Below are 18,191 nucleotides of genomic sequence, written 5' to 3'. Positions count from 1 at the left end.
ATTCACAGGGACAGGAATACCCAACTTGTCTGAGTGCTCTGCAGTGCCTAACGTGGCTGGATGTAATGCTCATTCACCAAGTGTTGCTTAATCGACATCCTGAGGTGGAAGAAATTGGTATCCAACAGCTATATGGACAGCCTTCGGTAACCTTTCTTTTCTTTAATCTTTCTGTTCAGTCTGAGTCTCATTTTTGCTTTAGTTCTTTATTTCTTCATTAGGATGAGGAGCACAGTGTGGTTTTGGGGTTGGTTATCTCCAATACTTCTGTCTTCCACAGATGGCCAAATTAGTTCATGAACTCTATATAGAAAGCTAGAAACAACATAGCTGAGTGCAGAGAACATGGGTTTATGAATCCAGTCGACATGGATTCAAATTGTGGCTCTGTAATTTACTAGCTGTTGGACTTGGGACAAAATCCTTACTTTATTTGAGCTTCAATTTCTCAATTTGTGATAACAGCAACTAATTTTAGGGTGTGAAGGAATTAAACAATATGTGGCGAATGCCTGGCACTTAGTTGAAGCTTAAAAAACAGTAGCTCTCTTCCAAGTTTATCTCTGTTCCTCCATCTCTCCTATCTCCATGCCCAAGCACTGTCAAATGCTTTCATCTGGTCATAAATCAAATGCTTTTAAGAGCCTCTGCAACCTCTTCAGAACACTGGGGTCCCTATCTAGATTCCCATACCATCTAATTACCAAGAGAATAACTTCAAAGGAGAGCTAAGAATTAAAACAGGCTGAGGATATTTCACACCAATGACAAGAAAAAGAGAAACTGTACCATATGTTCTAGTCCTTCTGTTTGAGCTGTAGTTACAGATTTAGAACCCACTCCTTTACTGAAGCCCTGAGCAAACCTTTTCAATGTCTCTGCTTCTGCCCCTACTGGTAGCTGCTAGGGTTCTTGTTCACAGTAACTTCAAACAGTCATTTGCCTGAGTTATTTAACATTTATTTATAGCATGTATGCTAGTATGTGCTAGACATTATCATGGATGCTTAATTATTAGGCTGGTGCAAAAATAATGGCGGTTTTCACAATTATTTTTAACCTTTTACACCGTCATTACTTTTGCACCAACCCAATATGATCTACAGCTTATGAGAATCCCTTGAAGGTTAAGTTATTGTTTTGGATGGATAAGAAAAGGTAGCCTCTCCATCCCTCCCCACTCTCTGCCTTCCTTCTTATCAACATATTCCTCAAAAACAGTGTCCTGGGCTTGGGGTAATGTGAAATTCTGCTAATTTACACTCTGGCAGGAGAAGGCAGTCGTATTTTTGTATGTGTGGGTGGCCTATGTTTCTGTCTGGATATACAAGTTTACTGCCCCTGACAGGGTGGGAAATAAAGATAGTCTTACTTGGAATTGTTTCCGTTATAGCTCATAGTCAGTAGACAAAACCAGTTTTTGGTCCTTAACCAAAAATTTCAGGAAAGACCCTATAAGTTATAAAGTAGACACTTCTTCTAAAAGGCTACCTGGGCAATGGCATTCTGCTAATTTTACTGCATAATTTATACTCATGTATTGTATTTCCATATGTTTTGTGGATAACAATCTCCCCAATAATATTATTTGTGTATTAATATCAATGACTTATTTTTGTTTAACTTCTCACTTTTAAAGTTTGAACACAGTGTATGTTAGTGGCTCCTTTTCCTTGATTTAAGCTCATTTAATGAAATTCTGAATTCTTACCTTTTCATATGATTCTTGTTTCACTTTGCTGTAATTATTAGCGTTCCATGTGGCAGGAATTAAAATCTTTATACTTCTGAAAAACAGTCTTCTCTTAGTAGCATTAAATAGGTAAAAAGAAGCTTCAGTGATCATTTCCTATAACCACATAAAAGAAAAGCTTATTTTATCACTTATAAATCCTTTATGTTTGAGTTTTCTGGTTATAGTTGAATAAAGTAGTAATAAAAAATAATGAAAATATTTTGAAGGAACCCATTTCTTTTAGCGACAGCATTAGACTTTGAGAAGACTTAGGAGCAAAATGAATAAACCTCACATGGTTTTCTACAAGATATTTTAGGACACTAATTATGTGTCTGGGCTTGCCTATGAAATTTTCCCAATTCTGTGAAAAGCTTTTAAGCTTTTACTAAACAAATCCTTTTCATGTCACATCCGTGGGTATATTCAAGACCACACCTGTGATGATACTAATTTCACTAAAACACTAGCAAAAGGTGGCTTTTCAGTAATGGAGCTATAATACTCCCTTACGATAAGGTGAAAATAGTCAATTACAGAACATTCAGGTGAAAAGAAAGAATTTTGCTTTTTGGCATTCCATCCAAACTCTCACTCTTTCTGTCTGAGATTTCTCACCCTCAGGATGGGATGAAGAACATGATTTTAATAAGCACAGTCATGCTTATTCATCAAACATCTGGTCTTTGTTGCCACAATGCATTATTTTTAAAGCTGCTACCCCCAAAACAGTAATGTAGGAAAACAAAGAAAAAAACCCCCACTAAAATTAGCAGTAACTAACAACAACAAATCAAAAAGGACTAGATCAACAGTCTGTGAACTGAGACTACACGGAATTATGTAAACAAACTGGTTTGGGCATAGTTATAATTTTGGGTGCAATCTTTAAGAAACACTGCTCTCTTTACTGCTCAAATTACAAACCTGGCAGTGTTGTTAGCTCCTTCAAGAAGGCTATAGGTTTGTTCTAATGGGACAATGGCTTTGACTTCATACTTGCCACTCACCTTAATATTTGGGATGAGGTTCTGATCCTCCGATATCTGAGGATTGATTGCAATGAGTAATCCATCATACCCGTTGTTTTGAAGCTGCACTCCGGCTCCCAGGAATAGGAGTGCTGGACTTAGAGCCACCAGAAGAGTCACAAACTTCAGGCTGCAAACAGGACTTGCATTGTCCCTGAGGGTCATGTTGTAGAGAAGCCTCCAGTTTACTCACACCGGTCCTGCTGGGTACATTGTGCCAGGTTGTCAGTGGGGAAGTAGAGTTTCTTCCTGAACTTGGAAGGTCCTAGAACTTGTTGTGAAGGAGGTGCCTTCTTTGCAAAATCTGGGGTGGATCTATCTGAGACCTGTCTCTACAAGTCTTCTAGGCAATGCCACACTTGCCTTCTGTGGCTGAGCTTTCTCCTGAAACATGGTTGGGAAGGAATCTTCCACCTCTTACTCATTTTATGATTCTCAGAAGGAAGAGGAAAATAAGACAAAAGGAGCTTGAAAGAGGGAGGCCTGGCTGGCTGGCCTGGAAATCAGAGAATCTGGATTGTTCAACTCACTTTCAGTAATCAGTAAAAACACAGAAATCTTTAGTGATTTTTCTCTCCTTATCCTTGGCAGCCTTCTCCATCAGTCAGCAAAACAACTTCCCTACTGCGCTCAAGCCATTTTTTTGTTTGTTATAAGATTCTCTTGTCTGCTTATTTTGAAGATATGGAAATCCATCCTGTAGCCCTGTCCCTAGGGCCCTTGGGTCACATAGTCTGGGCAAGCTCTCAGCTGATGGCTGGGGGGAAGGTATCAGATATCCCCCAGGGAGGGCCAAGTGCCAGGAACTTGGGATCCTGTGCAGGCCCCAGAGGCCTTTCCCTCTGCCCTTGCTGCCTTTTTCTCTGGGCCAGGAAAAAGAAGGAATTTCTCTTTTAGCAACTCTCTCGTGAGGCTCTGCTTCATTCAACCTTCCATTTCTCCAGTATCTATTACAGGATCTGGTTTATAGTAGGTCTCACAAATACCTCATGAGTAATGAAGTATTACTTCATGATTAATAACACCTGATAATTTCACAATGTTTTAGAGTTTACACATGAACCCATTTAAATGTTAATTCCCTGATGCAAGAATAATTGTTACTTCTGTTTTTCAGTGAGACACTGAGTCTTAGAAAGATTATGAAAATTAGCCAATGGGGGCAGGAACTAACATTTATTGTGTGACGTGTTTTATCATACCTATTTTATGGGTGACAAATCTAAGGCTTAGAAAATCTAAGTAACGTGTTCAAGGTTGTGTGGGTATTGTCATATTGTTAGAATGAGACCAAGGGACTCCAAATTCCATTGTTTGTTACTATATCATGTTCTGTCATGTTCTCAAGAAACTAGAAATGACGTGTTAGGAGCTGCAACATGAAGGGGTATGGAAGGGAATTTTTCTCTTGTTGTTGCTCTGCTTGGAACCTCTTCTCTCATTGCTTCTCACCTGCTTTTCCTTCAAATTCCAGTTGTGGCCTGGAAGCCTGAGCTAAGCTCCCTAAATATGTCACATCCCCTCTTTCATGCTTTCACAGTATCAGATCCCTCTCCTTTGAAGCATGATTATGGTTACAATGTCACATTCATATTGTGTGAGTGGTTGTCTGCTTCCTGCTGAAGGGCATATGAGACAGGGGACCCAATCTGTTTTGCTCATTACCTCCTCAGCACCTAGCTCAGTTAATTCAATAAATATTTGTTGAATGAATCAATGACTGAATGAATGGAGTCAGAAAAAGTAAATAAAAGCCAAGATTGTGAAGGAGCCGTGAATTATAGTGCGACAATAACTCCCCTCCATCCCCACTTTGAAAGTTTCCCTTCTAGAAGGTATCTCTTCTGTTCTAGAGCAGTTTCCCTCTTGCTCCCTCTTGACAGAAGCATGTAAGTATCGGTGCTACCCACGGGTGTGGCGAAGAATGGAAAGTCACTGGTCATCATGTGGCCAAATTAGCTCACTGCATCTCAGAGGTCAGCTTACCTGTTTTGTCTTGGGGGGCTAATTACTGGCTGTGAATTTTTCCCACTCACTCCCAGTGTGTCCACAGAGAGGAAGTGCAGAGGTGTGACAATTCTTCAGTCTTTACCTGTAACTGTGACTCACTGACTGGAACAATGCATTTTATTTTCAACTTTCGTTGGCAGTTTATTTTCGTAGGCCAATTTCTTGGGATTTTAAGAAAAACATTATTTCCTTCAGCAAAGAAACATGCTTAAAAATTAAACTCACAAGCCACATCTTGTTGAGAATCAGGGAGGAGTTTCTTCTTGCCAGGGAGGAGTTTCTTCTTGCCACCATGCTCACTTGTGTAAATTGTTCACTGGCTGAGGGTCCACTGAGGGCTGACGTCCCGCTCTCTCTCCCCTTTTCTTATTGACCATTACAATGGCTCCTTAGAATGTGGGAGGGGAAATTGCTGGCTACAGAGTGCACGCAGCTTTACAAAGAAAAGCCAGAGGTGAACAATCCTGTTTAACCTCACCTGGGTTAAAAACTGAACAAGCTACTCAGGCTTTGCTCACCCTGGGCTGAGAGTGCAGGCGTGACATCCATTCCTGTCTATCTGCTTTTCGCTTCTTTGGTTCTGGAACTCAATCCCCAAGTCTGGCCACTTGACTGGACTCGACTGGCATCATCTGTCCCTTACAAGATTCCCAGTTACTGACCCATTCTCTGATCATGTGTTGGGAGCCACATTCACTTCTGAAAGCCTGTTCCCACCACCTTTGTTCTGACCTACCCTCAGAAACCTTTGTGCTCTCAGCAACCACATCTGGGGCCAGGCCAACTGAAGAGCTCTTCTTACTGCCTGTCCTCTGGCCAGGCTGACCCTGCAGGAGACAAAACTGAAAGCTGGAGAAAACGAACTTGACTAAACGGCTTGGTCATTTCTGAACAGTATCCACTTCTGATAGAGTGTGACTCTGAGAACAAAAACAAGAATTTTTCCTTTCATTCAAAAAATAGTCCCTGCTCGTGTCTATAAATTTTATGATATCTAAGAAATGAAATATACCTGAAGTGAAGAGAAATGAGAATACGATGTTCACGCATTGATTTCAGTGTTGTCTAAACTATAGGAATCTGCTTTGCTTTTAAGAAAATAAGATTATTCAATTTCAGTAATTGAAGAATCTGAGCACATTTTTGTTCACTGTCTGAGTGTGCAGTTCAGCTCGGCCCCACAAGGCCTCTCTGTCTGTTTCCTTTCATGGAGTCTGCTGGTGAAGACCCACAAAGGGAGTAAAACATGTGACTGGTGTCAGAGAAGTCAGGAGATTTGACATCTTGAGGAGTCCAAGAAAGCTGTGGATTATTACCTCTCAGGCTTGCAGCAACCTCACTCAGAAGAAGAAAGGAGGGGCTGAACGTGTAGCTGGGCTGTAAGACTTATGGGCCACTGTAGTTTTGAAATGTTTATGAACTAAATCAAAGTAGAAGTGAGACAGATTGGAAAGACTAAGGATTTAAATAAAACACGGAATTTGCCCAGGACTCAGATGGCAACATTTCATACATCCCTTACCCATTTCTTCAAACTTATACAGTAGTCCCCCCTTATCCAGAGTTTTGCTTTCTGCAGTTTCAGTTACCTGCAGTCAACCTCAGTCTGAAAATATTAAATGTAAAATTGTAGAAATAAATAATGCATACATTTTAAGTTGCATGCCATTCTGAGTAGCGTGATGAAATCTCGCACTGTCCCGCTCCATCCTGCCGTGGCTGTGAATCATCCCTTTGTCCAGATCCAGCCACGTTGTATTCACTCTCCGCCCATTAGTCACTTAGAAGCCATCCTGGTTATCAGATTGACTGTCACAATATCACAATGATTGTGTTCAAGTAACCTTTATTTTACTTAATAATGACCCCCAAATGGCAAGAGTAGTGATGCTGGTAATTTGGATATGCCAAAGAGAAGCTTCCTTTAAGTGAAAAGGGGAATATGGTACAATAGATATTCAGATAGAAAGAGAGAGAGAGACCACATTCCTATAACTTTTATTATAGTATAGTGTTACAATTGTTCTATTGGATTATTAGTCATTATTAATCTCTTACTAACTTATAAATTAAACTTTATCATAAGTATGTACATATAGGAAAAAAAACTGTGTATTTAGTTTCGGTACCATCCATGGTTTCAGGCACCCATTGGGGGTCTTGGAATGTATCCCCTGCAAGTAACGGGGAGGTGCCAACTGTACTCATTTTCAAAGCAAAAGAATGAAGTGGATGGTCCAGATAGGGTCTGGAAAGTCATTTGTGTTTGTTATGCCACCAAAATGCCAAAACACGGAGCTCTTACACTTCATTTCTAGTTTCTTGACTCTTCCCCATGTAGTCTTTCACCTCTGGGCTTTTGCTATTAAGCCTCCTCCACACTCACTGAGGCAATAATTCTGCAGATTATTTTGTGCATGAAAAAAACTCTCCAAAATTTGCCAAAATGAATGGAAAACAAGACCTACTTTTAATGACAACCCAATGAAGAAAATGGGAGAAAGGATATGAAATATTACTCATTTACAAAATGGGCATACAATTGGCTTCCATAAAATATGATTGTATCTGTTACGTACCAGATAGTATATAGCGTCACGTGGATGTAAAATATTATCATTATTACTATCATTATTTTTCAGAGAAGAAAAGAAACAGAAAGCAGAAATGTAGGGGAAATGTTTTAAAGAGATGAAAAATAACCACGAAGACTGGAGAACAATAAACGGAAGTAGAAGCACCAAATTTTGACTCTGCTTTTCCCTAGTCTCCCCTTCTGTTTTCTTCCTGCTCTGGTTCTGCTAGGTTCCCCTGCTGCCGCCACCCCGTCCCAAGGGGCAACAGGTCTTTTGGTTTTCCTTCCTCTCCTCTGCTACTTCTAATGCTCCATTTAACCCTGCTAGTCCTTTGATAAACAGAAAGCAACTGCAGCTGATTGAAAGATCGGCTATTGGGGCATTAGGACTCCCCCTTCTGTTCTTGGGATGCAGGTACCTGGGGCTCTGAATCTTCAGACAGAACTCCAGACAAAATCAACCTGCAGGACCTCCCTTCCAGAGTGTACCAAAAAGCTATTTAGAGGAGTGCTTCTCAAATTGGAATGTGCCTAAGAATCACCTGTTCAAATGCAGATTCAGAGTCTAAGTCAAGGTGAGGCAAATATTTTTCACACTTACCAAGCTCCCAGGTGCTGCTGGGGCTGCTGGTCCTTGAGCCCCCCTGGGGTAGTCTCCATCAGAAGTGCTCCCAGGGGATATCCAGGGATTCGCTTGATTACAGCCCTTACACCAGGAAGAGCCAGTCTTTGTAGTCTTTAAATGTATTTTTACCTTTTTATGAGAAAAGCCTGCGTTTTCTTCAGAACTCGGGAAAAAAAGCATACATTTTTGTGGTGACACTATTATTTAAATATTCTTTGTAAAGAAACAAGTACAAAGTACAGCGTTGAAACACACACACACACACACACACAAATTCTTGAAAGTCACACTTGCTATCGTTAAAGCCCCTACCCCAAATTCAATCTGTTTTCTTATTGATCATATGTGAGCCATAATAAGATTGCTTTAATGATCTCCAGTGTGTAGCCTCAAGCAAGTAATTCCCAAGAAGGTACATTATTCAAACAAGGGACTACTTCCTTAACTTTTATTTCTCTTTTTTAAAAACTTATTTATTCAAAAATAAAATCATTTTAAATATACCTAAAGAAAGCTCTTAAAAACGTAACGCGGTGCGTCTACTTGATGCCAGACACTGTTCTAAGTGCTGGCTATTATAGTGAATGAAATGGGCCAAGTCCCTGTCTTGATGGAGTGAGTGTATGTCCTAGAGAAGGGAGAGAAACAAACAGATAGAATGAGCTCTCTAGTGAAAGTGTTATGGAGAACAAGAAATCAGGTAACGGGGAGGAAGCAATGAGAGTTGTAGCCGGGGTTGGCTGTTTTGTATCAGGGGGTTGGGGAAGGCCTCACAGGTAAGGTTACCAGGAGCCAGGGAAGGAACTACGCAAATATGTGAGAAACAGTGCAGGCAGAGGAAAGGCCAGGTGGGAAGGCCCTGAAGCCAGAGGGTGCCTGGAGTGGAGTGAGCACAGGAGAGAGCCTGAGAGCGGCAGTGGAGATGGCCCTGAGGCTGGAGGGAGCTGTGGCCCGCAGGCCTGGTCTGGCTCCAAGTGGAGTGCTGTGATCTGACTGTCAGACTTCCTTTTTTGTGAGGAGGCCAAGGGTGGAAGAGGGCCCAGCAAGGAGCTTATTGCGGAATGCAGGCAAGACAGCGGAGATGGACAGAGCTCAAGGAAGAATTTGGTTGTCTTTGTTTAGCCTTTCTTCAGCTTTCTAGAAGTTTCTTTTCTCCTCTCCACTAAATAATTTTGTTGTGGGGGTGAAAAAGCTCTTCAGCTCGTAAACTTAGTAAGCGAGGAATCGAGGAATACTTCTTTGCCTACCCAGAAGTGCTAGCATAATGCCGACTGACAACAGAGAGATAAAATGAGAAACAATGATATGAAATAATCTGAGATCTGTGGTTATTTGTAGTCAAATGACAAAAAATATAGTCCAAGTGTATAACATAAGGCTATGATTTTTTAATGCCTCGTCCGTAAATGCTCCATGAATGGTAGCTATAGTTACTATTATCAATATAATTATCAGTTACTGTCAGCTGGGGTCCCCGTGCTCCTCAGAGACCTACATACAATTGGATTGTATCCATATCAACTCCATGGCTGAGGGCAGCCCAAGACCTCCACCCCCAGATTTCTGCAACTACCTTGTCACCTGACTCCTTAAAACTCCTGTTTCCTAGATCCACACAGGCTGCGTCCGTGCTTCACATTGTTTCAAATGTAGTGCTTTGAGTTTTCCAAAGAAACATGTATATATTGTGTTCGTCAGCAATTTAGACTGTATTGGAGAGTTCATAGGGGAAGCTAAACAGTTATTTGCCACAGGAAAAAACAAAACTTTCACATCACTGAAGGTATCAGCATGCTTTAAATAATTTTCTACAGCTATGGATCTCCTTTGGACCCCAGGTTGCCTTAGCCTCTTTCTATCTTAAGGGATCTTCATCTCTCTTCCTTTCTCTCTTTTCCTTACTTTCAAGAGAAAAAGCAATCAGCTAATCACCACCAACAAAATCCCTGCCTGGCCTCATACAGAGCCAGTGACCTGCCCCCTCAATCCTGGGCACCACTCAAAAGCCAGGCAGGGTGGGAGGATTAGAGGGACCCCTCTTCAACCTCAAACATTTATAAAGCGAGCTCCCCCAGAAGGATTCTGGCCCATAAGAGGTTTTAAGGACTATTGTGGCTTAGGCACTTATCTTCCTGGATGGCTTCCAAAGCCGCTCCAGCTCGTCTCTATTTCTTTTCCTTTAAATTCAAAGTCAAACTATTTACTCTTCCACCATTTTTTTCCTTGTGGTATGTCATTTCTATTCCCTAAAGATACAATTTTCCCTTTAATTAGCTGGGCACTGCTAAGGTTTCAGAGTTTTCCCCATATCCCACCACTCCTAGCACTTTCCCTTGATCCCAGTTTACTTGAATAACCTCCCAATGTGATTATTTCAAGAGTTTTGGCTGTGGCTTACTTGAAAATTCCAGGAAGACCCTGTTTAACCTGGCACCATCTTTAATCTCCTTTCTTTATTCCTATTACTGACCAATTCTTTTTGTCTCCTGTATGAGTACTTTCTCCTCTGCTTTTTTATATTTTCCTCTAAAAAGGTTAGGGAGCAACTGTTAAAAAATATTATTGGAATGTATCTTTTACTACTTAGCCGTTTTTATTTTTTCTCTATTAGAAAGTAATGGGATGTTTTTTGAATAGGGATTTTTTTAAGGTCACATAGCTAGGAAAAACAAAAACAAAAATCAATCCTTTAATATAATGTTAGAATTGGTTAACAATACAATCATTTTAAAGATTAAAAAATGTACAATGGATGACACATTTAGCCAAGATCAAATGTTCGTGTTCTAAAAATATTAAGAGTGTTTTTTTAAAAAAAAACCAAAACAATAATTATGAGCAACTGACAAACTTTTTAAAAGAAACTTTTCAGAAAGCATTTTGTGTTTTTCAGCCAAGAGTAAAAGAATGAATTTTTTTCTAGTGTCATAATTTATCCTAAATGCCATTATGTCATATACATGTTATATCTCCATGTGGATGAGTTATCATATTATATATATTGCTATATATTATAGCAATGAGTTGTAGATTACTTCCTAAGCAGGGGATAAAGCCAAACAATTAAAATGCCAGAGTCTAAGAAATTGTTAAAATTTTCTGGCACTTCTGTTTTGAATTGTATACATTTTTATTGGCATTCACCTATAATTCTGTACTACAACAGTCTTATAGAAGCAGTGTTTAAATGATTAAGTTATTAGGCTTTGAAGTTATACTGCCTGGATTGAAATTCCAGCTCTGCCTTTTACTGGTTGCATGTCCTTAGGTAAGTTATTAAATATCTCCATGCCCAGTTTCTCCATCTTTAAAATTGGTTTAAAGCTTAAATAGTACATGTAGTGATTAAAACAGTGCCTAGGTCAGAGTAAGAGTTTAATAAACATTAATCCACATTAATTATGACCTTTGTCTGGTCTGTGTGGCACCTGCTTGGGCACTGTTAGTTTCCTACTCAATAATCAGCCTCTTTCTCTTTCTTGCTGGCAGAACCCATCTTCCATGACAGAGGTCAAAAATGTCTGATGCTCATTTTTCCAAGCCTCCCTCATATTGGGGCATGACTATGTGACCCTGACTCCAGCCAATAATCTAAGAAGTAGTCTGCTTGCAAAAGGCAGGTGGAGAAGAAGGAAGTGGTGCTGTTGGGATCGTTTATAGAAAAGATTTTCCTCCGTGAAAAAAAGGGAACTGTCTAGAAAAATCCCACCCTTCTTTCCTATAATGGTGCCGGAAGCTGAGGGAGCCTCTGTGGCAGAGTTAGATGGAAGGTGAGGAGGGCAGCCAAAGAGTGAAGGTAGTAAGTGTATGAAGCCTTTGTCCCTGATGACACTGTGACAGTTGAGCCAACCAGGGAAGACTAACTCTAGACTTCTCACTGCATGAAGTAATGAAAGCTCGGATTCTTCAAGACATCATTATTCAGGTATCCTGTTATTTCCCGCCAAAACTGTTACACAACTGATAAAGCACTGGAGAAAATAGCAATGACATTTATAAAAAATGCCAAATCAATGTTTGGAAACATGTACATGAAGTTGTTTAATATGTAAATGATATGATATTTTCATGAATAAATTAATCTTATTTTCATCTTCTGGGCAAAATTTTGACCGAGTGATTTTCTCTTTCATTCAAAGGGACCATGCTTAGCTTCAGTAAACTAGGGAGTAAAATGCCCATGCAAAGTAGGCAAGCCTAGCATAAAATAATAAAAAAAAGTAAACAATAAAGCTAATCCGTTAGGTTTTTTAAGTTTTTCTTAAAATGTGTACTAGACTGTAAAATAACTATGCCAATTTTATATTTGTATCCCTGCATTATTAATTTTCTGTCTCCAAAGGACCACATTCTACTTGTGAATATTTTTCTTCATATTTGACACCAGGGACTCCATCATTTTCTGAGTGCTCTTTAAATGGTTAACAAACTCTCAAATTAATTTCTAGTTATATTAGTAGATTTTCAAGCAATGCAAGAATAAAATAGTGTCTATACTCTCTATGACGAGCCAGCATCTTTATGTCATGAGATTTAAATTGCTTACATTTATTCTTAGAGCCTTTAATACCTCATCAGAGCCAAATGATAATATGTTTTAAAAATGAAATTTCATACCCATGCGTCATTTTTCCTTGGTCAGCCAAAGAAATCCTAATGTCCAGAGGATAGAATATCAATCTTAAAATATGAGATAAGCAGTGTTATTTTCTGCGTGGTATTAAAATAAGCTTCTGATTTTAAAATTGGCTACATATTATATTTTTTATATTATATATTAAACATGTAATATATAGTATGTTAAATAATGTAATATATTAAATGTTCCATACATGAACTAATTTTCTTGAGTATAAATACTGAACATATGCTACAACTTGGTTTACATTTGACAGTGTTTATTTAACTGGTCATTCTGGATTTTTGTGGGTTGTGGTAAATACTGGAACCATTTATAGTTTAGAGTGACAAGTAGATTCACATATGCTATTTCTTTTTTTTTTAAGCTCATTTTTGAACACTCCAACTTCTGTGTTCAAAGAAATGTATGGATTAAAAGAGATAATCAGATCCAGCATTTCCACTCCTTGGTATTTACCCAAAGGAGTTGAAAACTTATGCCCATATAAAAACATGTACCTAGATGTTTATAGCAACTTTATTCATAACTGCCAAAACTTGCAATCAACTGAAATGGGTGAATGGATAAATAAACTATGGTACATCCAGACAATGAAATATTATTCAATGCTAAAAATAAATGAGCTCTGAAGCCATGGAAAATCATGGAGGAAATTAAATGCCTATTTCCAAATGAAAGAAATCAATCTCAAAAGGCCACATACTGCATGATCCCAACTATATAACAATGCAAAATTATGGAGACAGTAAAAAGATCAGTGGTTGCTAAGGTTTGGGGGAGGGAGACATGAATAGGTGAAGCACAGGGGACTTTTAAGGCAGTGAAAATACTCTCTATGGTACTATAATGGTGAATGCATGTCATTATACATTTGTCCAAACCCATAGAATACACAACAACAAGAGTGAACTGTAAATGTAAACTATGGACTGTGGGTGATAATGCCGTATCAATCTAGCTTCATCAATTGTAATAAATGTTCCATGAAAGATCCAGATAATGGGGGAGGCTATACCTAGTAGAGGCAGGGAGTATATGGTATATCTCTGTACTTTCCTCATAATTTTGCTTTGAACCTAAAACTGCTCTAAAATTTTTTTAAATAAAAGAGCTAGTCATACTTGATTTTATATCATGTGCTTTGTACCTTAAAACAATCATTGTTTATTAATACTTACCACTTACGGGGCACTTACAATTTTGAAGTCAGGGCTATGTGTTACAAATATGACCTCAATAATCACAACAATCCTATCAGATAGGTAGAATTATTCTTTAATATTTTTAAAGAAAAACAAGGTTTAGAGAAGTAAAGTAACTTGAGCAAGACTTGTAGATAGAAAACATGAATAAATGTTGGTATGGCTCTAAAACCCTGGTTACTAACCACTATGTTCTTGTGACAACCCATTTCAACCTCATCCCATGCTTATGCTGAGCCTGACCTCCAATGGTTTAATTAGTTAGTGCAGAGCGGGGTAGTTACCTTTCTGGGTCGTTTCTGGTAAAGACTTCCTTTCAATAACAGGTAACATGTTGACCACTGCTACAGACTAAATATATGTGTTCTCCCAAAATTCATAGTTTAAAACCATAATCCCCAATGTGATGGTATTTGGAGGTGGGGCCTTTGGGAGGTAATTAGGTCATGAGGGTGGAGCCCTCATTATGGGATTAGTGTCCTTATAAGAAGGGACATGGGAGAGCTTGCTGCTTCTCTCTCTTGTCTATGTGAGGACACAGCAAAAAGGTATCCTTCTGCAAACCAGGAAGAGGGCTTTCACCAGGAATCGAATCAGCTGGCATCTTGATCTTGGACTTCTCAGCCTCCAGAACTGTGAGCAGTAACTTTCCATTGTTTATACCACCACGTCTATGGTAATTTTGTTATAGCTGCTTGAACTAAGACACCCACTAACACTCTATCTAGTGAAAGTGATGCCTGTCTGTTCCTCAAGAGTTTGTTCAGTCCTTATTTAACTTACCTTGTGGACAACCACCCTTGTAGTAAATGGAATCTACCTAATTTTAGGACTTATGTAAAATGACAGTGATCAAGAGAATATGATGTTGGCATATGTTTAGATTATTTATTATTAGAATAGAATGGAATATAGCATTTTCTTACAAAGTGAAAGATATGTATATCCAATGGCCCAGCAATTCCACTCCTAGGTAAAAAAATGAAAACATGTTTATAAAATGCCTTCACAAGAATGTTTACAGCAGCCTTATTCATAATAACAAAAAAACTGCAAATTACCTAAATATCTATCAACAAGAGAATTGATAAACAAAATGTGATATATTCATATAACTGAATACTACTCACCAATAAAAATGAACAAACTACTAAAATGTACAACAGCATGACTGAATCTAAAAAATATATATATATATATATATTAAGTGAAATGAGCCAGACCCAAGAGTATATATTGTATGATTGCATTTATATGAAGATCAAGAATAGGCAAAATTAACCTCTAGTGACCGAAATTAGAAAGTGGTTGTCTTGGTGTATGCACGTGTGTGTGAGGGGGCTGAAGGTAATTTTGGTTAATGGACTGGAAAGGAATACAAATAGACTTTCTGGGTTGATGTAAATGTTCTAGATCTAGGTAGTAGCTTTGTGGGTGTATGTCATTGTCAAAACTCATGTTCTGAACATTTAATATCTGTGCACTTTATTGAACATAAATTATACCTCAGTTTAAAAGTGGCCTGTAGTCATCAAGAATTAAGTTATTATTGAAGGTAAGACTTTGATGGGAATGGCAGAAATGAAGAATGCAAAGATTGTGGGGTGAGTTTGCTCTTTGAAACTATATTAAGATGCTTAAAGAAAAATGTGATTAGCTCAGAAGTCAGGAGAGCTTTTATGATTGCTTAAAAACGTATCCCTGTGGGTTGCTGGGATTACATATCCAAATCAAGTATTAATGGTGTGAAGAGCTGAATTACAAGGTAGGCTTAATAAACTGACTCACTGGGTGAAAAATTAAGGCATTGATTGAGAAGGACTTGGATTTTGAGAACTATAATGGAGCTGTTTGAGGAGACTTGAATAATAGACCCTACTGAGCTTTTTGCTTTCTGAAGAACTCCTTCCCTGTCTTAAAAGGCTGGTCTGATCTTCTCTGAATATTCTAAAATAATTTCATCTGAGGAATTTACCTTGTGAGCAGTTGTTGATTCTTCTCATAACTCACTGTTATCACTTCTTTATACTCCTTGACCAGCACCATCCAGTAGAAATACAATGTGAGCCACATATGTGATTTTAATTTTCTAGTATTTACATTAAAAATAGTAAAATGAAATAGCTAAAATTAAAGTTTGATGATTTCTGTTATATAACTCAATATCTTAAAATATTATTTCAACATATAGTTAATGTAAAACTTGTTAAGATATTGTATGTTCTTTTTCGTATGCAAAATCAGTGTGTATTTTTCACTTACAGCATATTTCAATTCAGACCAGTGACATTTTTTATGTTCAATATCCACAGGTGGCTAGTGGCCTCTGTATCCTCCATATCTGACCAGGGTTTCTTAACGTCAGCACTGTTGACATTTTAGATTGAATAATTTTTTATTGTTATCGGGTCTGACCTGTGCATTGTAGGGTGTTTAGCAGCTTCCCTGTCCTCTACACACTACATGCCAGTGATAATCCTCCAACCCAGCAAAAGAAAACCAAAACATGGTGGAAAGAACACATGCAATTTAGAGAGTAGGACATAAGCCCTGTGAACATGTAGGGGTCTGCTACCTCAGTGAATTTTCTTGGATCTAGTGGTCTGGGACATATTAGTTTATCCCCTCAAAATGAAAGTGGTTTCACCTGTCGTCCCCTTGGATCATGGTGTTGGCTAGGGTCACTCATACAGCTGCATCCAGTGGGAACATGACTGGGTCTTGAAAGTCAATGGCTCACATGTCTGGCACCTCGGGTGAGTGACTGAAACAGCTGGGATCTGGCTGGGTTTCACTCTACAGCAGGGTCATGGGAATTTTTATGTGGTACCTGGCTTCCAAGAGAGGAAAGCAGAACCTGCTAGGTCTCTCATGGTCTAGGTTTACTACTGGCCCAGGGTCACTTTTACAACATTCTATTGTTCAAATTCAAGAGGGGAAATAGAGTTCACTTGTGATAGGTGTACAGGGAGAATAATTGTGTAGAGGCCATCTTTGGAAACAGTTTACTACTCCACTAAACAATTTTTTAAATTGTTTTTATATTTTGCTAAGTATTATTTGTGTTCATCAAGTGTTGTTAATCCATTATTTCATTTTTGCTATTTTTACATTATAGTATATATTTGTTGCTGTGAGGTAGAAAAACACAATTCCCATCCAATACTGTATTGTTGCATCCTACAAATAAATGTACCACTAATTAGTTTAATTTTTATTAGGCACTTGATGTTTTAAATGCTTTATGTCAGAGGACTGCATACTATGTCCTGTGGGCCAACTGTATGCTGGTACCTATTTTTGTAAATAGATTCATTGAAGCACAGCCAAGCTATTTATTGATGTATCCTCCTTGATATCTTTTATGCAACAATGGTAGAGGTACATATGACAGAGACTGTATAACCCACAAAACCTAACATACTTACTATGTAGCTCTTTACGAAAAAGTATGTTGGCCTCTGCTTTAAATTATGCAAAAATCCTTGGTGCACTGTTTCATAAGTGGTCAAGTGTTTAATGATATTTGAAGAAATTGATTGGGGATTTTGGATGGGCTAGAAGGAATTTTTCCATTTAAATAATAATGGAATAAGGGATCTTTCTAAAAATTCACTATCCAGCTGGATTTTTAGTAACAGATTAGATTTAGAGGATGAGGGATGCTATATTTACTTTATCTGGACAATTCAGTTGAAATAGTCAGTTTGAGAATCTTGTGTAATCATTTTGAGATTTTGTGAATGTTTCCTCTTGAATGTCTTATAAAGGTGGTTGTATCTAATACTGGTGATTAAAATAAGTACTTTTCATAAGAGGAGCCTAACTTTTCAGTACAATTATTTTCTAATTACTACAAGTTATCACAGTTAGCTAGAATCCTAGGTTAACGTTGGAAAGGTTCTTGAAATTATGTGTCTTGCCCCAACTCCGCCTGTTCCCCACTCCCCACCCCCTTTTTGTGTGATAAGACTGGCCCAGAGAAGTTAGTTGACTTGCCAGAGGTCATGATCCATTAGTGAAAGAATAGATACTTAAATCTTCAGTCCCTAGCATTTTTCAGCATTTGCATATATGAAACAGTTGTGTTTATTATGAATGAACTTTTAATTCTCATGAAATTTTGGCTGGACAATCACAGTGCTGGGGGAAAAAAGCACTAGTCAAATCATCAATGGGAAACATTCTTTAGTAAAATCAATAATGAGGTATCCATGATTAAACTGCTCAGTTGATAGTTGCTCGAGTTGTGAACTTAATATGATGGTGCACAATCCTTAACATGAAAGTTGAAGTGCTGGATAAAGTTTTATACTTTTCCAAATAAAATTTGGTCTTGCTTGTTCAACAGTTTATAAATCATACCAGCTG

The 18,191-nt window shown here is 38.3% G+C and overlaps 2 protein-coding genes across 5 annotated transcripts in view; one reads left to right on the top strand and one right to left on the bottom strand.

Annotated features, from left to right (window-relative positions):
• CLCA2 (chloride channel accessory 2) overlaps window positions 1-3,399 on the bottom strand; it is a 40,215-nt gene extending 36,816 nt beyond the window's left edge. The window contains exons 1-2 of one of the 2 annotated variants that reach the window (XM_074335086.1): window positions 2,746-3,399; window positions 1,712-1,849 (exon numbers count right to left, since the gene is read on the bottom strand). In XM_074335086.1, coding sequence (XP_074191187.1) covers window positions 1,712-1,849; window positions 2,746-2,931 — 324 coding nt within the window. In that variant the 5' untranslated portion in view covers window positions 2,932-3,399. The remainder of the gene's footprint in view (window positions 1-1,711; window positions 1,850-2,745) is intronic. The other variant, XM_019751752.2, reaches the window with a different exon arrangement.
• Window positions 23-18,191, top strand: part of ODF2L (outer dense fiber of sperm tails 2 like) — a 54,434-nt gene continuing 36,265 nt past the window's right edge. The window contains exon 1 of one of the 3 annotated variants that reach the window (XM_074335088.1): window positions 23-146. In XM_074335088.1, the coding sequence (XP_074191189.1) occupies window positions 66-146 (81 nt within the window). In that variant the 5' untranslated portion in view covers window positions 23-65. The remainder of the gene's footprint in view (window positions 147-18,191) is intronic. The other 2 variants (XM_074335087.1, XM_074335092.1) reach the window with 2 other exon arrangements.

Source organism: Rhinolophus sinicus, linkage group LG06 (assembly GCF_036562045.2).
Source record: "Rhinolophus sinicus isolate RSC01 linkage group LG06, ASM3656204v1, whole genome shotgun sequence".
Lineage (NCBI taxonomy): Eukaryota > Metazoa > Chordata > Mammalia > Chiroptera > Rhinolophidae > Rhinolophus > Rhinolophus sinicus.
Note: the sequence above shows the minus strand (reverse complement) of the source record. Positions and strands in the feature narration are given on the sequence as shown.